The sequence below is a fragment of the Tamandua tetradactyla genome, chromosome 5, assembly GCF_023851605.1.
Source record: "Tamandua tetradactyla isolate mTamTet1 chromosome 5, mTamTet1.pri, whole genome shotgun sequence".
NCBI lineage: Eukaryota > Metazoa > Chordata > Mammalia > Pilosa > Myrmecophagidae > Tamandua > Tamandua tetradactyla.
In genome coordinates, this window is record NC_135331.1 from 73,394,525 (window position 1) to 73,416,768 (window position 22,244).

The following is a 22,244-nucleotide window of genomic DNA, read 5'->3' on the forward strand; positions in this document are numbered from 1 at the left end:
TCTCTTACACATAATAAAATGTAAAATATGTTTGTGTATTGTCTTCTTTGCTCATTCATTGATCAGACAAATACTTTGAACACTGAGTTTGTGCCAGACACTATTCAAGGAACTGGGGTAACAAGGAGGATAAAACAAAGCTTCACTCTCATGGAACTATGTTCTCATGGGGCAGAACCAACACACAAATGAAGGAATAAACACAGTAAACACCTACAAAAATGCTATGAATATGATCCACAAAATCCAGTCTCATAAATTATAGGCTCACATTATGATGGGGTTCAGGAAAAGGGTAGAGTGTATCTTGTTAGGGGGCAGAGCCCATCACCAGTCAACACTGTATATCTGAACTACAATGTTATAATGAAGGTGTTATTTTGTTAGGTAGTAAATAACATGCTATAAAGGAAGATTATTCAAGTAAGAGAATAACAAATAGAGGGATCAAGAAGACAAGGAGAAGTTATTTTTGATAAGGATCACACAAGGTCTTTCTGAAAGGGGGGGCATTTGAATTGAGACCCAAATGAAATGAGAGAAGAATCTGTGGAAAGAAGCTATATCAAACAGAGTGAATGGCAAATGCAAAGATCCTGAGGCAGATCTATACATACTTGACTTGTTTGGAGAATAGTAAGGAGGTCAGTTTGTCTGAAGAGCAGTGAGTGAGAATAAAAGTGGAATGAAATGAGACTACAGCAGGTAGAGAGAGCAGACTTCACTTTGGATCTTACAGACGATGATAGAGCCTTTATTCTAAGTATAATAGGAAGCTATTGAAAGGATTTAAGCAAAGAAGTGTCATGATCTGATCTTAATATTTAAAAGAATTATTCTATATGGTAGAAAGATTATGGAAAAGTGGTGGGCAACAGTGGCAGATCAGAGAGATTTTTAGCCTAGGCAAAAATGATAATTACTTGGACCAATTTGGAAGCAATGAAGGTAGTGAGAAGGCTCAATTTTGTCATAACGATCCACTGATGGATTAAATCAGTGGTTAAGCAGTGACGATCTGCTGAAGGATTAAATCAGTGGTTCTTGGGGAGTGAGTCCCAGGCCAGTAGTACTAGCATGACCTGTACAGCTGTTAGAATGACAGGTTCTTTTTTTAAAACTTTTTTTATTCTTAAATCTAATGCATATACACAGAAAAGAAAAAGAGCAATGATTTTAAAGTACACTCCAACAAATAGTTACAGAACAGATTTCTGGGTTTGTTGTGAGTTACCATTCCATTTTTCACAATTTTCCTTCTAGCTGGTCCAAAACACTGGAGGCTAGAAGAAATAAAAATATTTCTTATGAAATATTTTCTATGTGAAAAATGACATATATGCAAAAAAGCAAAAAATTTCAAAGCACATCACAACAATTAGTTGTAGAACAGATTTCAGAGTTTGGTATGGGTTACAGTTCCACAATTTTAATTTCTAGCTGCTCTTAGATACTGGATACTAAAAGAAATATCAATATAATGTTTCAGGAATCATACTAGAATGACAGGTTCTTGAGCCCCTGTCCCACAGTCTTGTTGTAACAAGACCTCCAGGTGATCTCTTATATACTAAAGTTTGAGAAACACTAGATTATATGTAAAAAGGAAGCAAAAAGCATAGGATGGCTACAAAGGTGCTGCATGGGAACGGATGTGCTTTGGTATCTGTCTGCAAAATGTCAAACCCAACTCAGATCAGTGTAGCCTCAGTTGCAGGGTGCTTTGTGTCCTGAATATGGAGAAGAGAGGATTTTCAAGGTGGATTATGAATATTAACTTCTTTGGAATCTTGGCATTTGGGTTAAAAAGTAAAAAAAAAAAATACTGGACTTGGAGTCAAGAAACTGAAGTCTAAATCTTGGCTTTGTCAGTACATAAGTGACCACAGATGATTTCCTTAATGTCTCTTAGCCATGGTAGCTTCAAAACATTTTAGGGATATTCATTTGTTCCCCAAAGTTTTATCATAAAGGTAATAATAAAAACACCTGGTACATAGTAGGTATTCAGTACACTTGTGAAGTTTGCATTTAGCTGATATACATATTTATTTAAATGTAAGATCAATACTGTTTTACTCTACATTTACTATAATATTTTCTTTCTGCTATTCTGTCGCAGATTTATCTTGATATAATATTTATTTTATTAAAATATGTCATGAGTTTATATGTATTAAAATATGTACATGAGTTTGTACCTGCAATAATGATTTCTATTATTTTAAAGAAAAGCACAATTTCTTCAAGGAAAAATAAAACTTAATTTAGAACTTTTAAAATAATTCTTAGTAGATAATTCATTAATACCAAATGAAAAAACATATGGTGATTACCTTATTATTTCTTATGTCTAGATAATCATCATTTAGACCACTTCACCCCAAATTTCAAAACAAATGAACAAAAAAACCCTACCCTATTCTTATCTTATGAGGAAAATCAAGAGGGGAATGCATTTAATGAAATGTAATATTTTTGAAATACTTTAAAAGTATTCCCTTTTAATACATTTAGCAAGAGTATCTAAACAAGAAAATTATTGTATTATCACAGTACCTATGCACAATCTGAAGAGGTTAACTTGAGAACGGGAAAAAAAAACGTAAGGAGTAAAAAGAAGCTTTAAAAGCAAAGCTCACTAGAGTTTATTAAGGAGAAAAAAAGTAATCATGAAAAAGCTTATCTTTTTAAATATGAGGACTCCACCTCTTAGAAGGCATGAGAAAACACAGCTTTAAATAGAGTTGCTTGACAGGAAGGCATGGCTAAAAGAGTAGGGGTATTAACTGCATGTGTATATTAGATGTTTGTTTTGTAAATATATTGTGTATGTGAGTATTGATTTAGTAGTAGAGATAATTCCTAATAATTATAGTTACCTAGTAAATACTTATCATGTACTAGGTGCCTTGCACTTTGCATGTATTATCTAATTTAATCCTCTCAACCCTCTCAAACTATGGACATCATATTTCCTTTTTACATTGAGAGACTCAAGGCTCCAGGAAGTTAAGCTATTGCCTCAAGGTCATATTTCTAAAATAAAGATATCCATACTATTTAAGGAGGAAAGTGTCTCTCTTATCTGGCCACTGGTTTGATTTTTCTTTAGCATTTATCTCAAGCACCTACCTTATCTCAGTATTCTTTGTGATATCAGTACATACTTATCAGCTTCCTACAGGTGTCTAATGGAATGCATAGGTTACTTAAAAGAGCAGATTTAGTCCAACAAGGAGTTAAGGAAGGGAATTGTTATGACTCATGGAATTTTTGAAGGCCAACTTCAAACTTCTTGCAGTTGTTTTTAGCACCCAACCTTCTGCAGCTTCTTTGACACTCCAAGTCCAATTATTTTCAGGCCCAGCCAGTTTATCAGTATATAACTTTTCTTTTTTTTAACTTCTCGTCTTATTTTTCCCACTGAGAGAATAGAAAGGATTGAATTGCCTTCAGTTCTACAAACCTTTATATACCCTTTTATTTTGCTAATCAATATAGGGGCGATAGAGAGATGAAAAAAAGAAAAAAAGCAACCCACAAATTTCTGCCCCCAAAAAATACATGGGGGAGGCATAAATAACATCAAGAAGAATTAGCGTAGTGATATAAGTGAAAGAGTCCTGATACATTCTGAAGCAAAATGATGATCCTGACTCTGGTACAAAGAAACCTAACACGTGGAAACTGGCACTGGAGTATGAGTGATGGATAGAAACTGCGTATCCAATGCACAAGCTCCTTTGAGAAGACAGAGGATGCTCTGATAGACTCAGCACTAGCAAAGCTATTTGTAAACTAGCACTTATTTTGGCCCAGCGTTTTAAGGTTACAAAATGATGCTGTCCTCTGTCAGACCTGGACATATTAGTGCTGATGGTGTTATTTCCGCTATTTCCCACACTCAGCACTTAACTTGCTTGAAATGGTAATGTGTGGTGGTATACCATACACATCCGTTTGCCCTCCTTCTTGCCAAGTCTGCGTTTTCAGCTCTTTCTCCCTATGCCCCCCTAAAATTAAATGAATTACCTCTAAAAAACCTGAGAGCGGGTGAGACACAGTGGCTCAGTGGCAGAGTTCTCGCCTGCCATGCTGGAGACTCGGTTCAGAACCGGTGCCTGTGACAGCACCCACCTGATTTATAGCTGCCCTGCAGTGCTGGTCAGAGAGAAGACAGCAAGCTTCCTCTAGTGAATGATGCTAAATAGATGCAAAATAATTCCAATTGTTTCTTTGCCTCTGGGTTTACTTTTTTTTTTTTTTAATGCCTGATTCTTTTTGGGGGGAAGTTAATAAACTGTTACATCCACTGAAGATTTGTTTAAATATTTCATTAAAAATATTTGCAGCCTGTGACATTAATGTTAAATTGAAAACCAGTTAGGTTTCTCAGTTAATTTTTTTTTTTTTAATGCCCAGCAGCTGGGATACATCACTGTAATGCTGACACCACGTTATTTAAAATAGCATTGCCTGTGAGGCTTGGAGAAGCTATTTAAGACAAACCTCAAGAAGGCTGGTGAAATAATAGTTGAAGTTATGTTATGTCAGCCAATTCTTCAGCCTGGAACCGCATTGTGAGGCCACAGTTGTTATCCTTCACTGAGACATAAAATCTATATCCTGATCCTTTCTGTCGTTAAAGGTCCTATGGGAATGGTACTTCGGGGAGAGGAGAAGCACACTTTCATCCAGTGTGGGGGCCCAAAGGTCAATTTGGATGGAGCTGTTTTACCATGTCAATACATTCACCCAAGGCTTCATTTAGCTATAATCAGAGTACAGTTTTTGGAAGGGCTCTGGAGTTGTCATTCCACATATAGTTTGCAATTCATGAAGAAATGGGGTTAAGCATTGAAGTGCCCCATGGCATACCTATTAAAGAAGAGCCAAAGTGGCAATGGGATCTGTGGAGCATTTCATCTGGTAAATTATTTTTAAGTCCCCATTTGTCTTAAACGGAAAAGGCAATTTTAATGACATTGGTTAGTCAGCAGCCCAACAGCTCTTTCTGTAAAACTGAGAATCCTGTTTCTTTAGTTAAATTGGGACTGGGGGTTGGGTAACAGTCTAGGTTAAAAATTCTGCCAGCCATTTGCTATCCTTACATCTCTAGAGGATGACAAAAAAAAATTCCATTTGTAAAATGGAGAAACAATGTTTGTTTTAACTATCTCAGAGGATTGCATTATCAGATATGATGTCTGTTTGCAATTGGTAAATCCTTCTTTGTTTTCTTAGAGTTGGCAAGATGGTCCAATTTAACAATAATTTATTTGATGCTTGTCTAGAAAATACAAGCTTATGCGAACCATGTAAACAAGAATGGTCCTCAAAGGAATTATGATTGTGAAAAGAATGGAGTCTTGTTTTCAGTTCTCCCAGAAACTTCTGGCTATCTCATGTCTCCAGGTATCCTTCAGCTGACTTACTGTGGGGTAGATGTCATCTATTACCAAATCCTCCAAAGAGAATCTGTTATTTTCAAATACAATAAAGTGGCAGGTATTTAGTTTCATTTCTTCCCTCCCCAGTATTATATACATTTAATATTCCTTGACTAAAGAGTTCTCAGAGATGCAATTTAAATACCCCACATCCCAACTTTTAGACTTTTCAAATTTTAACATTTCTGAAATTGGGAGGTATCTGTTACATGGTTTGTTTTTTATTTTTATTTTTATTTTATTTTATTATTTTTGTTTTTATTTTATTTTATTTTTATTAAGGTGGTATTATATCTTACAACTGATAAAACATTAGAATTAGGAACATGCAGTATATTGTCCAGGGGAGATTTTAAACATGTAGCATTGATTTTTGGATAGGTGATATATGCGCTCAAGTTCAAAAGGAATAGAAGCATCCAATGAAAAGCCTTCCGCCTAAATCTGTTCCTTACCCAACAGTGTCTCTCCACAGAAGCAAATAGCATATAATAGAGCGTATATACATTTTTTTCCTTTATAAAATTATGTAACTGGGAGGAAAAGATGATAGAAATAGGTCTTCTGTCATCAGGTGACAATTACTCCCCTTAAATTGTTCAGAGAAGGGGAAAGGGAAATAAAGGAGAATTGTTGGGGCAGGGGGAGATACTAGTTCGAAATTAAAGTGTAAAGACAGACAAATTCTTTATTATTCTCGACTTTTGTTCTTACAGATTGATCTTTAAAACTCCATTAATGGATAAAGATTTCTTTTAATCTAATTTGAAATTCTTCAATTATGTAAATAAAACATATTTTTTGTATTGTAAAGTAAGATTAAAGTTTTAAAAATTAATAGGATGAAATGAGAGATTGGGTGTTATTAAATTTGGCGATTCTACTTGTATAGAACAGGAAAGTGGCAATCCTTCACTATTTAAACCTGATAATGCCTTGTTAAAATTCTGTAAATAGGTTATTAAAAGTTCGTGATTTAGGAGATTTTGCAGAGTCCAATTATAGATTATAAATTTTCATTTTAAGATACAGTTAAAGGTTGTTTTCCTCCAAGTACCCAGTTTAGTCTATAATAAAGGCATCACAAGATATTTACTGATTTTTTTTTTTAACCATTTTGAAAGTATATTTTGTTCTTAAGAAACTCATTATCAGATGCTGGAATTTAAGAAGACTTAAATGAGACTCTGATTTAAAATATTGAAGAAAATCGGTAAATACAAATTTTCTTCTATACAAGATTATTAGACCAGATCTGCAATGCATTAAGTATTGGGCATTGGCTGGCCACTTGTTGTCATATCAGTATGAAAACTGCTTGATAAACAAATGAAGAAAACATGACACACCCTGTAACTAAAGAAATGCCACAGAGGTACAATTCATTATATCCAGTGATCTAATGTGATGAAAAGATCCACAAAATGCTGGAGAATATTGAGAAATCATTTTTGTGACTATTTCAGGCCTCCTTAGCATAATTGGAACATTTCTAAACAGTGAAAACCAGGAAAATTAATAAGATCAATTGTTTCTACACCATTTTAGTTATAAAAATAATATTGAAATGAAAAGAAAATGATTTCATTTTATTATACTGTATAGAATGTGATACATTCTTGCTATTCAAATAAATAATTAATTTATTTCTTTTGTATATAAAGTAAATACATATGCAGGGAAAAACAGTATTGGAGAAATAAAACATTTGAATTATTAAATATTTTCTAAATACTTTAGAAACCTGTCAGTGTATCTTGGCATAGCTATTCAACTAATGCAGATGTTGATTTTATGTCTTAATATTTCCCATCTATGATAATTTATTAAGAGGTTTAATAAATATAAAAGTATACTCATCTTAAAAATATACTTGTAAAAAATGTACAGCCCTGCTATGGAAACAGTGATTTAATATCAGGTCTTCAACAGAATTGTGGTGTGAAATGAAACAAATGACATAACCATGGTCTTTGCCTGAACTTGCTCATTTTATGAACGGAAATAAAAATGCTTGTTATCAAACATTAAGTATGGCACATTTTGAACTCCTTGGATGAAATACTTAATATGCATTTACTCAGCCTTGTAAATAAATTAAAAAAATTAATTGACCTGCACAAATTTCTTACCAGCCTTTCCTCTTCTGTGGTGGTTAGCTGCTAGTAAAATGAAAGAAATCAACTTGTCTTTCTACTTTCCCCTCTGATCTTAGTGTTTACTTATAAACCTATAAACATGTATCAACTGTCTAGTATGTCCCATACACTGTTTTAGGAGCTGGGAATAGAGTGGTCAAAAAATTAATACCTATTCTTCTAGAGCTTATATTTTCATAAAGTGAGGCAAACCATAAACAGACAAACAAAATTGTTTTAATTATTCGGGTTTCAGCTATTCCTGGGATAGGGGGCAAGGTAAAGCAAATCGGACTAGGAAAAGGAATGCAGAAATATTTTGGGGAATGTAATCTTGAAGGCTGAGGATTTCATTCCTTGTGATTTGCCTTAAAAAAAAAAGAAGTGTAAGAAATGATGTAGCTGGAAGGAACCTTGGAAATGAAAAGCAAGAAAAATTTTTAACTAAATAACAGAAGTAGCTTTGGCCAGAACAAAGATGCTAGTCAGTGTGGTTTTGAGAAAAGATGAGAATCTATACTGGCTTGGAAAAGAATCTTCTTGCTGAATAAAATCTGAAGCTAATCAAGTATTGTGTCCTGTGAAACTGTTCAAGCAAACAAATGTTAAAAAAAAAAAAAAAAAGTTCTCATGCAATTTTGTATCTCACAGCTTTACTGAGTGGTTCGTGAATCAGACAGTATCCCATTCAGAAATTAGAAGGGAGCTCCAAAAGAGGGGTGGAAAAGGAAAGTTTATATGGGTAAATGTGGAAGCAAGAGAGGAAGTGTTCTGAAAGTAGGGTGTAAATATACATTGATTAGAATGGAATGCTTGTCCAATCAGATATGTTATCTCTCCTGGACTAAAACTGGTTTATTGGCAGGTGTTGTTTATCTGCAGTTCTCTAGGGTATGTTCCATGTTCTTGCAAAGCCCCTGAAGGTTCATTGTTTTTATCTTCTAGAAAAGCCCTTCTTAGAAAGTGGTCCCTCCCAGCAACACCTAGTGCAGACATCCATTTTATTTTACTTAATACCAAAGACCACATGGATTGATTGGGACAGTGTCATTCGTGTCACCTTAGGAACTTGCATATATGGGAAACTGTCAGAGACATTAACAATGATGACTGAATGAAAACAATAGCAGATATTATATTTAAACACCACATTAAAAAATGCAATTGCCAGTTTTTTATCCATGCCAATCTTCTTTTGAAAAAAAATCCTATTTAAAGAACATACTGAGATTTGGGGTCAATATTGAGATTAATGCAGGTGAAGTGAAATTAGAGCCAAACCCACATTTTCACCAATATTGAGTAGAATGTGTATATTGTCTCAAAAAGATGTTCAGATAAAGGAAAAGTAAGTAGAACACTTAGTAAATGATTTTTCAATTCATTACATTGATATGTGGGGAAAGAAAAGACCAGATTCTATCAAATCCTCATTCAAAGCATGAAAGAATATAACAATCTTGGATTGAAAAACCCAGTTGCCTCCAGTGGGTTGCCATTCAATAAATTTGAATGAGTGAAGCAAGCTGGGTGTCATACATTATTACTGAAGTCTTGCCTGCCCAAGACGTTCAAATTCCATTGAAAAAATTATTCTGGCTAAACAAACTCCTTCAGAGGTGTCAGTTTTCAAAACCTGGATTTCTCAAAAACACTTGCAATTTTTAACGTGTTCTGTTAAACTTTGTTTGCTTTTTAGAAACTAGTACTTAAGAGTAGTTCTTCTTTGGGAGTATTCAAGACGCTCCCTAAATTGCCCCAGGCTGCTATGAAGCCTTAACTAAGTCTTAAACCCTACGGATGTTTCAGGGAATGAAAGATGATTCCCTTTTTAGAAAATTAGGCCCTGAAAAAAGAAGCAAACTGATGGGGATTGCCATCAAAAGCTTTAGATTGCTACTGATTATATTATATGATAAAACATGCTTTTTCTTTTATTTCCGAAGCATTTTAATTACTCCAGATATTTGTAAATAACATTAAGCTGAAATCGGCCTTGGTTTATAAACACTCACTCTAGCTTTCCATTTTGACTGCTTTTAACTTTGTTGCTAAAAATCTTACTGAGTCCTCATAGAACACTGGAAAGAGCACTTAAAAATTTAGCACTATTATTACAATAAGTTGGAATAATTTTTCTCAATATTGAGCTTCATATTTTTCAAATTTTTCTTGGTTTTGCATTCAACATGAATTCTGAAATTGCATCATGCCAGTGAAGATCTTATCTTGATTCAATGACACACATGTATTTTGTAAATGCTTCAGGTCTGCTCTTAGGTGTGATGTTCACAATTTCTACCCAGAAGATTTTGTTATCACAGAGACATTTTAATCAATATTAATCTTAATAAAACAAAACAAACTTGAATTGCTTAGTTTTGATTTTTGTTTTTAATGTTTGTGTGTGTGTATAAAGTTATTGAAATCTGTTTTGCATACTAGATAACTCCTGGTTTAAGAAATAATATTCCAACGTTGTGTATTTCACCAGAGATTGCACCCAGCTGTATGATTCTCTAGCCCCACTGTAATTGTTGTTATATGCTCTCAGGACATCGGGGAATCTGTTTTTAAGAGGAAGTGGGAAAAAAAAAATCGTTCTGTAGCATTTGATAAAAGAATGGAGTTATGTCCTTATGTCCTGTCAAGCCATTCTGTAAATTCATCAGGAAACTTAAAAAACAAAAACAAAATATTTTTAAGGACTCGACATTCTTTTGAAAACCTTCCACTTAAAGAGTTACTAAATCTAAACATAAATCTACAATAAAAATGCTTTTAAAGAAATAGTAGCAAACAAAATTTGATTTAGGCCAATGCTAGTTAAACTTCAATGAGCATCAGAATCAGAGAGGAATTATTATAACAAAAAATTCCTGGGTCCCATCCCCAAAGGTTCCCCTTTTTAGCACACGGGGGAAGCCTAAGAATTTGCATTTCAAACAAGTTCCTGGGTAAAGATGCTGCTTCATTTTGAGTAGCATTGATTTAGGAATGACCTGTGTGGAATGGTATGTATTAACAGTTTAAATTCTGTTTTTCAGAATAAGAATTTCAACTGCACTCGAAAAGCTCAGTGCTCAGAAAACAATGTCAGTTCTGTCCAGATGCAAGGTGATGCCGATTATTTCATCAACTACCTTGGAGTTCCCGCTGTGCAGTTCATTTACCAGGACATCAACGTATTAGAGGTGATTGTTCCTAAAAGTGAAACACACACACACACACACACACACACACACACACACACACACAAAACATAGGAGCCATGCAGAATTCAATTTTATTCTAACTATTCGTCTTTCTTATCATATAGATCACTATAGAAAGCTACTTCATTTAGAGAGTGATTCTTGTTGTTCTGAGGCTTTGTGCAGTATTTGAAAACATCAGCTCTTTTCAATAGTGTTGAATTCAGTATAAAAAGATTTATACTGTCACTCACATTTTCACAATGTGCTTTGCAACACGAAATTTGTAGTAGTTGGATTAACATCAAGACATAATTGTAATCTTCCGTATTCACAGAAACAGATGACATGTCTCCTAGCCCCAGGGAAAATGCATTTCATGTGCTGTATATTAATGTGTGTTTTGTGGATTAGCTACTTAAAGTTTCTCAATAGTTTGCCTGCCTAAAAAGTATACTACTTTTTGTGTGTGATGCTGAAAGTCATTTTCCCAAAGAATATCACAGAGGTATGAGTCACTGTAATTAAGTCTGTGTTCATCCATCTGTTGAACTTCAAACCTTTTAATCTTTCTTAGAATTCAGTCACAGGAAAACGTTTCTCTGTAGATATAAATCTCTTGGAATATTTTGCCTTCTTTTGCAAATTATGTGCATGTTATAGGACGTTATTTGAAAGCTTCTGGGGTGTCCTATTTGAGGTAATTATTACATTAACAAAATAATGGCTGGAAAAATTGCTCTTCAAATGCAGGTATTCCTGAAAAGTTATGTTTAAGTTACATTTTTATAGGTTCAACTTTACATATTCACTACCTTAGTCTGAAAGAGTTAATCAGTATTTCAAATTATACTTAGAATGTCTAACTACTTAGCATCAAAATCAATTTTTATTATATCTTTCTCCAGAAGACTAATTAAGGGAAAATCTCTTATGTTTTATAATCAGTGACCTTGCCTAGTGGGGAAGATTTTTTAAAATGGATTTGTCCCTACAAAATATGAATGAATACCTTAGTGTCTGACAATGTTTAGCTTTTTGTCCCATACAAAATATGAATACCTTAGTGTCTGACAATATTTAGCTTTTTGTTTCTCTACAACTCCCTCCACCTCCCATTTCTATCCCTCCTTAAACAGCTAATTGTGCTTAACAACAACTTAAATTCATGGGGGAAGACACAACCTAAGGAAGCCCTGAGTGAAACCTATTGTGATATGATGAATTCTTGGGTGATGCAAAAGCCATCATTAGGATTTATCTGTTCTTTGAGTTTGGGTTTGCATTAAACATCATTATTTTTAAATGGAGTACATGTATAGACATATCTTTTCTGTTATGCAAATGAATATATGCCCATTAATGAAATTGATGTATTAAGAAATTAATCCATTTTTATTTTCCTGCTTAATATTTTCTTTTCATGGGCAGGCACCAGGAATTGAACCCCGATCTCAAGCACGGCAGGGGAGAACTCTGCCTGCTGAGCCAACCTGGCCTGCCCTCTACTTAATACTTTTAATATATCTATTACCCCCTTATCCCAGCCCATCCAGCTCTTGTCATGAATTATAGCTCCTATTCAATACATCTAATTCAACTTGGTTGAGTTTTAAGCCAAATCAAGACTGTACCTGACTCCCAACTCTGACAACCTATTAGACAAAACAATTTACTTTTTTTAGTTATTTTACAGATGAGGAATGTTAAGAGTAGTGATGGAATTTACTTCATAGAACCATCATGAGCATTAAATGAGAGCATGCAAGTAAAGGGTTTGGCTACCCCCAGTACATAGCAAGCTCCCCCATGAATCATGCTATCATCATCATACAATCACTTTTTGTCTGATTGCAGGTCACCACAGAAGTGAGAGAATTTCTAAATTGCCTTTTAGATAAGAGGCAATGAATAGAAGGGAGAAGCTTATTTAGTTGTTAAGGAAAACAGGCTTCTAAGACTACCGGGGTAGGAGTTGATGAGAATCAGGAGGAAGATATGTGTATCAATAGGGGGATTTGGAAATATCTCAGTGAATTTCTAAAGTCCTGTTACCATTCTAAGGACAATCTCATAGAATTGGCTTAGTCTGAAAGAGCTAATCAGTATTTCACATTATGCCTAGAATGTCTAACTACTCAGCATCAAAATCAATTTTTATTATATCTTTCTCCAAAAGACTAATTAAAGGAGAATCTCTTATTCTTTGTGACCTTGCCTAGTGGGGAAAAATTTTTAAATGGAGTTGTCCCATACGAAATATGAATGCTTGAGATGAGATCATTTTGTTTGGTGAACCTCTCCAAAGAACAGATATTAGTTTTGCTTTTTGTATTAATATATAAATAAATATTTGTATATAAACACGTATTTGTTATTAAGAGCAATTATAAATGTTGAAAGACGTTATCCATGATGTATCCATGCCATTTAATAAAGTAGGTAAGGAAATTAGAATGTTTTCATGAAATTTCAATTAGATTTTTAGATATAATTACATATATTATAGGATATATAAATATACATAATAAAAACTAATATTAAGGCCATTTATGTATTTTGCTAAGAAATAATTAGAGGCTGTGCTGGTTTGAAATTGTTATGTATTCCAGAAAAAAACATGCTTTCTTTCCTAATCCTATCTTGTGAGGGCAGGTTTATTTTTAAGGTAGTAACTTTGATTAGGTTGATCCCGTGGAGATGTGACACACCTAGTTGTGGTTGTGACCCTTTGATTAGATGGAGATGTGACTCCGCCCATTTAATGTGGGTGTTGATTAGCTTACTGTAGTCCTTTAAAAGGGGGAGAGATTTTGGAGAAAACGCAGTTGCTTCAATGCTGACATAAACACAGACGATTGGCGATGCTTGGAGTGCCAACAGAGAGCAGATGCCTAGACATGGATATCTGGAGGCGCAGAGCCCAGCACACATTGCCATGTGCCTTCCCATGAGATTCTAAGCAAGCCAGAACCCAGAGCTGTGTCCCAGAGGAGCTAAGTGAAGGCTCACAGATGCTTAGAGAGGAAGCCCCTGGAATCAGGAGCTGGAAGCAATAGAACTGGGAACAAGGACCAGCAGGCACCAGCCACGTACCGTCCCATGTGACATATATCTGCCTTTCTTGAGTCAAGGTATCTTTCTCTGGATGCCTTGGTTTGGTCATTTTTATGGCCTTAGAATATAAACTTGTAACTTAATAAATTCCCTTTTAAAGCTCATTCCATTTCTGGCATACTGCATTCTGGCAGCTTTTAAAAAACCAGAACAGAGGTCAACTAGCTTAACCAAGGTCACAAAGCATTAATATGGTGACAGAAGCTGACCTCAGATCTATTTAAATGTAAGCCTGTGTTCTCAATTATTGTGCTAAACATTGCAAATTTTAAGCCCAATAATAAGGTCCACTCCACAGATATATTTTGTTTGCCCTTAGGTTTATTGAAAAATTGGTCCTCTGGCAGTGTTGGGCTCTTTTTCTGCATGGAAATGAATGGCTAAATTGAACAGTGCTTACCAGTTTTCCATGAGTTTTATTAAAGAGTCTGCTATACTGTTTGTCCTAGAGTATGGTTTAAGATAATTTTTCTTTGATACCTATTTCCATCAAGAATTGGGAAGTGAATCACCTCTTAAAGGCTGCATGTTTCTCCAGACTTGTCTGTCACTTAATTGCATGTGTGACCCCTATAGGAACTGAGTTAATATTTTCCACTTATTTTAAGTAAAAGATTTGAAGTGACTGGTTCTACAGTTCCTTCCACTTTAACAACTTCATGTGTATTCTAAGTGAGTTAATCCTATGATTATACTAATCTTTTTGAAGAAGTGATTTATTTATAAATTACATGGGTTTTTATCCTGTGAAATGTAGGATTCCTGTCAATTTTATTGTCATATAAATATAGCTTTCCTAATGAACTCAAAGCCGATTGAAACTGAAAACAAATTTAGCACTCAAAAGCAGATTTGGCATGACTCTGGTTTAAATGTTCAATGCAGTTTATTTGCTTGCTTAATCACAAGCTGCCAATACAACCAATGTACAATAGCCAGGTCAAGGGCAAATGATAAAGGTGGAAAACGCCAGAGTCTCTAAATATGATCAATCCAAGAGCTGATGGACTGCAGGTGGAGACTTTTAATGAGCAGTCTTGGGAGCCAGGTCTGACATGGTATTCAATGGATAGTCTGAAGCCAAGGGAAGCATGCACTGGTCACAGTGCTGCAGTGAGAGTGACAGCAAGCTTCTCGGCAGTACAGCACAGACATTGGAACTGAGAGTTAAGTGACCAGGTGTCAATCTGCATTAATCTAACTCTTGCCAAAGCAACATTTACATTCTTTTCTTTTGTTTTATAAGATGCGTCCATCTCACTGGCATCAAGCCATTCCACACCAATGTCTGATTATCACTTACTACAAAACATGTTTTTCTCAATTTATTTACATTGTATTTGTGGTCATGTTTACAGTATTTATTTTTTTCTACATTTATTTACAGTGTTTTTTTATTCAAGATTTTAATAACATTTCAATATACAATGATCCACTCTTTGATCTTAGATCACAATATTTTTGCACACACCATTTTATAAGATTTGTAATACTATAATTCCTAATAAAAGCAATATAATGGCTACTCTAATTTCTTTACATGTTCAAACATCCATTCTCCAAATTTTCAAAAGTTTAATATTCCAAGAGATCCAAATATGCTACCTTGACAATTTTTCTTGCAAGTAAATTTTTTTATACCACTAATAGGTCTGCAAGTCCTCGTTGTATGCTGCGAAGTTTTTTTTCCTGACATTAGGCCATATTGAGTAAAGCCATTATTTTAGGAAAATGAACACTATGATCTTTTTGTACCTTCTGTAATAAGTAGTGGGTCTGTTTCATCTCTTCTTCCAGGTGTTATTTCACCTGATGACATTTTGCTAATATTTTATTTACATTAATTAGACTTAATTTCTTCTTAGCAATATGATATACTTCATTGTTCAACCTGAGTTCCTTTATCTTTTATGGATTGGGTATAATGAATTTTCCCATCAATTGTAATTTGTTGAAATTTGATATAACCATGAAGGGGAAATTCCATATTGCCACAAACCAGCACAGCTCAGTGTCAGGACTGAAGAGAGGCAATGGGGAATTGAGAAAGAAACACAATAAACAGAGATATAATTAAAGCTGGGACCAGGTGGGATTCTGAGCTCAGATGGAGACTCGAAGACCTTATCAATCTCCTTACTAATCCCCATAGAAATTGCAAAGGTTTCCTGCTCTAATCATTCAGTTTAAATGGTAAATCCACAAATGATAGGCTGTATGGTTCTTGAAAGTATTTATTGCATATTGGTTTCTCACACTAACTATAAATTCTCTTATTAAAATATAAGGTAAATGCTAATATAGCTGGGTCAGTTATCACAGATATCTTTGGTAAGTATTTAGGTTTCTAAACTTTTGGAGTCAAGCTAAATGATGTCATCTGATAACCTGCAGTATGCCACTAGGGTAATGTTCTATATAATAATCCTTATTTTGTAACTTTCCTTTCTATACCCTAAATGATTCACTTGTTGTAGCAAAGGTAGAACATAAAGTCTGCACATTCTTTTGAGATAATCTAAGGATTTTTGTTGAACGTTGTATCATGTGTATAGTGATCTAATCTTGGCCTATGGGCCTTGTGAAGTGTGCCCATGTATGTGTTTCTTTGGGGTAAGGTTGCAAGGTTACTGTGGAGTGAGTTGCTACATGGTGCCATCATTGGAACACAGGCTCACTCACAACAGAAACATTCAGCACATGACTAACTTATAACTCATACAGGACACAGAGTACAAATGAACAAGAAAGAGAACCCACTGCAGCCAGTCTCCAAGGGGGACCAGCTGCTTGGGTCAGGGTCTGCTGGCAGATCCTCACCCACCTTGTGTCAGAGAGGGAAGAGAAATCTGTGCTATCTAAGTGTTGAATATTTACCCATCCCCAGGAGAGGGGGTCCTGCCATTAAGAATTCCTGCCCTGATACAAATCTGGAGCTGCATGTTTTGGGTTTAAAATAGAATTGTAGCTATTCATTAGACCTAACATCTCGCCAGGACTGTGGGATGGAAACAGGCTAAAACATCCTCATACAAATAGAAAAGGAGGCAGGGAATAGTTGGAGGTGAGAAGAACGCTGCTGGACATGTGTGTGACTTCCCCAGCAGTTATCATGTCAAAGCATCTTCCTATGGAATTTTCAGTTTTAACATTTTTCAAATTCCTTTCCTTAACAATTCCACCTGTAACTTCATCTCTAAAAGACATGGGAATTTTTGCAGTTGTTACCAATCCGGCAATACTCATTTAGCTATATTAGGCTTTTGTATTGATTTCCAAGATCTAAACACAATCACTGCAATGTGCCCAGTATTATAACACTTTCCCAGTTGTCTAGTTCTGTTAAATTAGTTTAATGATTCCAGTTAGTACATGATATATTAGTAATACCACTGTTTCATGAATTATAGGTTATTATTTAAAATTTTTCCCTAATTGTTCCATTGCATTATTTGTGCATAATCTCTAAATAACTCCACTGGTTATATTGATCAGTGGTTTATTAGTGTAATCAGGTGTGGTGTATCCTGTTATTGGAATCTTAACCCCTATTCAAGACTTACTGGCTTCAATTTGTTCATGACCAGTTTGATTCCTCAGATTGTAATATTAATGTAATTCTTATTGTATGGCATAACTATTTATTTATGTCCATTAGAAAACAGTAGACAGGGTCCCATCAGGTCTGATACTGCAGAAATACTAGCTCTTGCTTTTTTTAGTGTGTGTTTTCACATACAGTCATTATTTCATAGCCTAATGGGCTGTAAGTATTCACTACCATAGAAAACCCAAATGCCTGTTCTCTGTAATGCTCTTCTTCCTGTCCTTAGTTTCTAGCTTCTTAATGTATAGGTAAGTGGTATGCATTTAACTGCATTAATGGCAAATGATATTTTAAAAAAAATCAGTGAATGTTTGGTAAGTATGATCAATTTGTAAGTCTGGCCTAAATGTAGAGAATTCTTCCAACCCATAAAATTGACCCATAAAATTTCTATCCTAGCTAACCTGACTTCTGCGTTATTATGTTTTGTTGTCTTAGATTTGCCCTTTTGATGTGTTGATATGTGTGTAATCGTGATATCTGTTTTTGAAATACCTATTTTATCCTGTGTTTCTTTGCCTCCAATGACATGGTTATTAATTTGCCAGTTATTCAGATTCCATGATACAGACCATATTGCCACTCCATTAGCTATTACCCATGAATTGGTAAATATTTCTGTTCTCTTTCTTTGCTTTTTTAGCATTTGTTCAGTTGCCAGCAGATTGCTACTGATTCCACAAATTGCACTGAATGTCCTGTCCCTTCACTAGGTAGAGTTTTTGTATCTTTGTTTTCAAGGCTGTGGCTTCCCACTTTCTCCCAGAGAAGGTCATGATGGGTTCACTATCTGTAAACCATACATTTTCAAGTGCCCAAACCAAGGTAGTACATATTGGCAACAGCTTGTGTTCGGTCAACACACCCCTTGGAAATTCCAGCAAGCCCACATTTGGCGATGCTGAAATTTCCTTAGTTAACATAGTCTATCAACTGCCCATCTGAGCCATTCTACTCAGAAATATTCTATTTCCAAATGCAAACCAATTGATCCAGCACAATTCTTTAGATCTCATTTGCTTAGTCCATGCCAATATGGGTTGTTGAATTCATAGCAATATGCTTTATTTTTCTGTTAATGGCTTCATTCAGTTCCCAGGCATTCTTAGGGCGAATATTTGGTCTCAACCCTTGGAAATTTTTTAGCCCAGAAACATACTGGATATGATTTAGTCTTTTGGTGCGCTGGTTCATAATGACCGTGCAGTAACCACGTAAATAAATATACATTGTAGTTTAAATTTAGAGTCAACTACTCTCAGAATTAATGTCTGATAGTTGTAATTATACCTTTTGGTTTTGTAATGCAAATACCTGTTTTTCTCACCAGATATAGGTTTTGTTTTTCCTAGTATTTTCATGTATTGTTTTCAACAATATACCTATATGGGGTATATACTGTTGCCAATAGTCAAATAAGCCTAGCAATTATTTTTTGCCTCTCCCTTTGTTTTGGGTGGTTGTAACTATTGTAATTTGTATATGATTGAATGTGGTACAGTTTGTTCTTCTGAGAACCATTGCATTTATAAAGATTTCACAGTATTAACTTTTTAATGTAATTTTATTTTGGTATGTTCACATACTATATAATCTTTCAAAGTATACAATCAGTGGTTCACAATATCATCATATAGTTGTGCATTCATCACCACATTCTATTTTAGAACATTTTCATTATTGTAAAAAAAACTAAAAGTAAAAAACGCCCAAAACACTCCTTACCCCTTACCCCACCCTATTATTTATTTATTTTTCTGTCTTTATTTTCTCAATCATTTGCATATCCACTGTATTAATGGAGTGTCAGTCATAAGGTTTTCACAATCACACAGTGACACTGTAAAAGCTATATAGTTGTAAAATCATTCAGAATCAGGGCTGCTGGATTACAGTTCAACAGCTTCAGGTATTTCCTTCTAAATGTTCTAATACACTAGAAACTAAAAAGGAATATCTATATAATGCACAAGAATAAACTCCAGAATGACCTCTCAACTCTCTTTGAGATCTTTTAGTCTCTGAGACTTTATTTTGTTTCACTTCTTCTCTCACTTTTGATCAAGAAGGCTTTCTCAATCCCACGATGCCAGCGCCAAGCAGAATCCTGGGAGTCATAACTCACATTGCCAGGGATATTTACGTCTCTGGGAGTCATGTCCTCTGTGGAGGGGGGGCAGGGGGTGAGTCGTGATTTGTTTGTAGAGATGGCTAAGAGAGACCACAATTGAGCAACAAAAGAAATTCCTGGGGAATTAGTTGTTTCAACTCCTGCATCTCATTTGAAGTATTGGTTTGTTCCTTCGAATAGACCATATCTTCAATTTTCCTAGCATGACTCGTTATTTTTTGTTGGCATCTGGGCATTTGAGTTCCTTAATTGGTTTATTCTGGAGGTTGTTTTTCATTCTTTCTTGTAGGATTTTCTTATTGGATGGCTCTGTTCTCCATCTATTCCTTGGCATTCAGTTCAACTTATCCTAGACCTCTAGCATGGGTTCTGTGTAACTGATCAGAAATTTTCCAGTTCTTGGTTTTCTGTTCCTTGTCTTCCCTATATGGAGCCTTTTATTTTTTTAAACAGGATCTCTTCAGATATCCACCACATTCAGATTTTCCCAGACCTGGCAGGCCCTATCTCAGGGATAGAGAATAGCCAGTATCAGTTCCCCTAAGGGTGAGACCCAGAAGTTTGTCAGACTTTCCTATAAAGCCTCTAGACTCTGCTTTTCCTATCCTTCCAAGCATGTGGTGCTTGTCTGCCTATAGCTTCCCACCAGCGTAAAGTGATGTGATGCCTTTAATTTCAGCAGCCTTTCCCTGCCAAGGGCTTGGTTGAGTCACAGGCTGAGGCAGTAGGTGGGCTTTGATTGCCTCTGTTTTCCTGCTTCTGAGGCTTTAATTCCCTGAAGGAGTTCCTCCACTTAAGCTAGGCCCCATTCCCCTTTCCTTGGAGAAGACATGCCTTTAAGGGAATTCACCCCTTTTGCCTGTCTAGTTACTTTGTCTCTCAGATATGCCTTAATTTTCCCCTGCCTGGGCAGTATTATAGCTTGCGTGCTTGCAGTTGTATCTAATTAGCTGTTAAGAATTAAAAAACAAACAAACAAAAATCTTTCAGAGCTGGACCTCCTCTCCCCGGGTTTGCCAATCAAGAGCTTAAATTAATAAAGTCTGTTTCCTTTCCCTTCAGGTCTTCATGTCTGTGAGGGAGGGCCACCAGTCTCTGCAGCTTGGGAGACTTAAAGTTCTGGGTGGAAGCTCAGGCCTTCCACCCATTCCAGACTGGTGCCCAATGTGTTTGGTCACTGATATCCCTCCAGCAGTAGCTCATACAGTTTCAGGCTATTCATTAGCTACTCTGGAGTAAGAACTAAATTCCATACCTCACTATGCTGCCATCTTGTACCATTCTTTTCCTCCATTCTTATTTTGATTTACCTTGCATTTTACTTCTTACTGTATTAGTTATGCAAGGGATTCTAGGTGGTCTAAAGTTCTGTCTGTCATTGCCATTGTTTCTAAATGTTGTTCTTATCTGATTTGTTGTCTTAAATCCCCTACTCCTGTTATTGAAGGGATGCCTACAATTTTGTATCCTATTGTCTGTCTCCATTTTTTTTTCTTTAGTCTGGATTAAATGGGGGTGGTCTTGTTGGTTTTTCAAACCTGAATAGTGCTCTGAATGCATAATTTTCATTTTGACTTAGTTCTTCAGAGTTCAAATTGTATCAATTAATTTGCAATTGTGTCAACACCTGTAAAAATTGTGAATGGAGCCTTCTCTCATGACTTGGTGCTTATTTTTTAGTTTAATTTTCTTAATTTGGTCTGTTGCTTTTGGTTCTAATGGACTGTTGGTACAGCAGTCATAAATCAGAATCAATAGTCCCAGCTTCAGCAAGATATTAGTGACATCCACAGCAGAGGACCTAGTCCCTGTTTTTACTGCTATTAAATATGGTGAGGGCTAACTTGATTTCTAAGTCCTCACTATTCATTGATTTTTCTATTTATGGATATTTTCCTCCAAAAATTTGTAACTATTTGATTTAGTCTAGCACTCATTAGATATGTTTCCAAATTGTATTGTTTCCTATTCATTTCATATTACTCCCTCTTTTTTTGCTGTGGACCTAATAGTGGCAATATTTCAGTTGTTTCTCCATTTTGAGAGAAGTTTTGCCTTAATTTTTAGGCAAATTAATTTTGTAGGCAAAATTTGCTTTGTTACTGTGACAATGTCCTCGTCATTACTGTTCTTAATTTTAATTGATGTTTTGGGTCTCACCACTCACCTATTCTGGTGGTAGGCATCATTCAGATAATCCTCATTGCTGACCTGGGATTGGGGTCATTATCTGAAGCTGATGGGTTGGGATTTGGGATGGTCTTTTAGACACAATCCTTATGGCCAGAATTTTCCCTTTATTTCTATTTTTGTCCGTCTTGCTTATTGCCTCCAGTAATAAAGAGGATATTTTGTCCTTAGTTCTTTTAATAACAGAACATAACCCTTTATTTCAGATGATTGGGGCAACATCTGAAGTTCTCTAATGCTAAATTTTGTCCTGTGAGGTGCTCTAAATTCTTCAAGGAGCTTCATTTTTTTTTAAGCCATAGATTTCTCTTTTTAGTTGCCACATCCTGAGTATTCCTCAACCTTTTCCTCAGGGTTTCCGTTTGTTTGTTTGTTTAATTATCTAAATTTAGATAATTTAGAATTTAAGGCAGA

The 22,244-nt window shown here is 35.2% G+C and overlaps 1 protein-coding gene across 23 annotated transcripts in view; it reads left to right on the top strand.

Moving 5' to 3' along the window:
* The window catches only part of NAALADL2 (N-acetylated alpha-linked acidic dipeptidase like 2), a 1,514,274-nt gene that overhangs the window by 1,250,110 nt on the left and 241,920 nt on the right, over positions 1 to 22,244 (top strand). For all 23 annotated transcript variants that reach the window (XM_077161086.1, XM_077161088.1, XM_077161081.1 and 20 more), the window contains one exon: positions 10,639 to 10,785. In XM_077161086.1, coding sequence (XP_077017201.1) covers positions 10,639 to 10,785 — 147 coding nt within the window. The remainder of the gene's footprint in view (positions 1 to 10,638; positions 10,786 to 22,244) is intronic.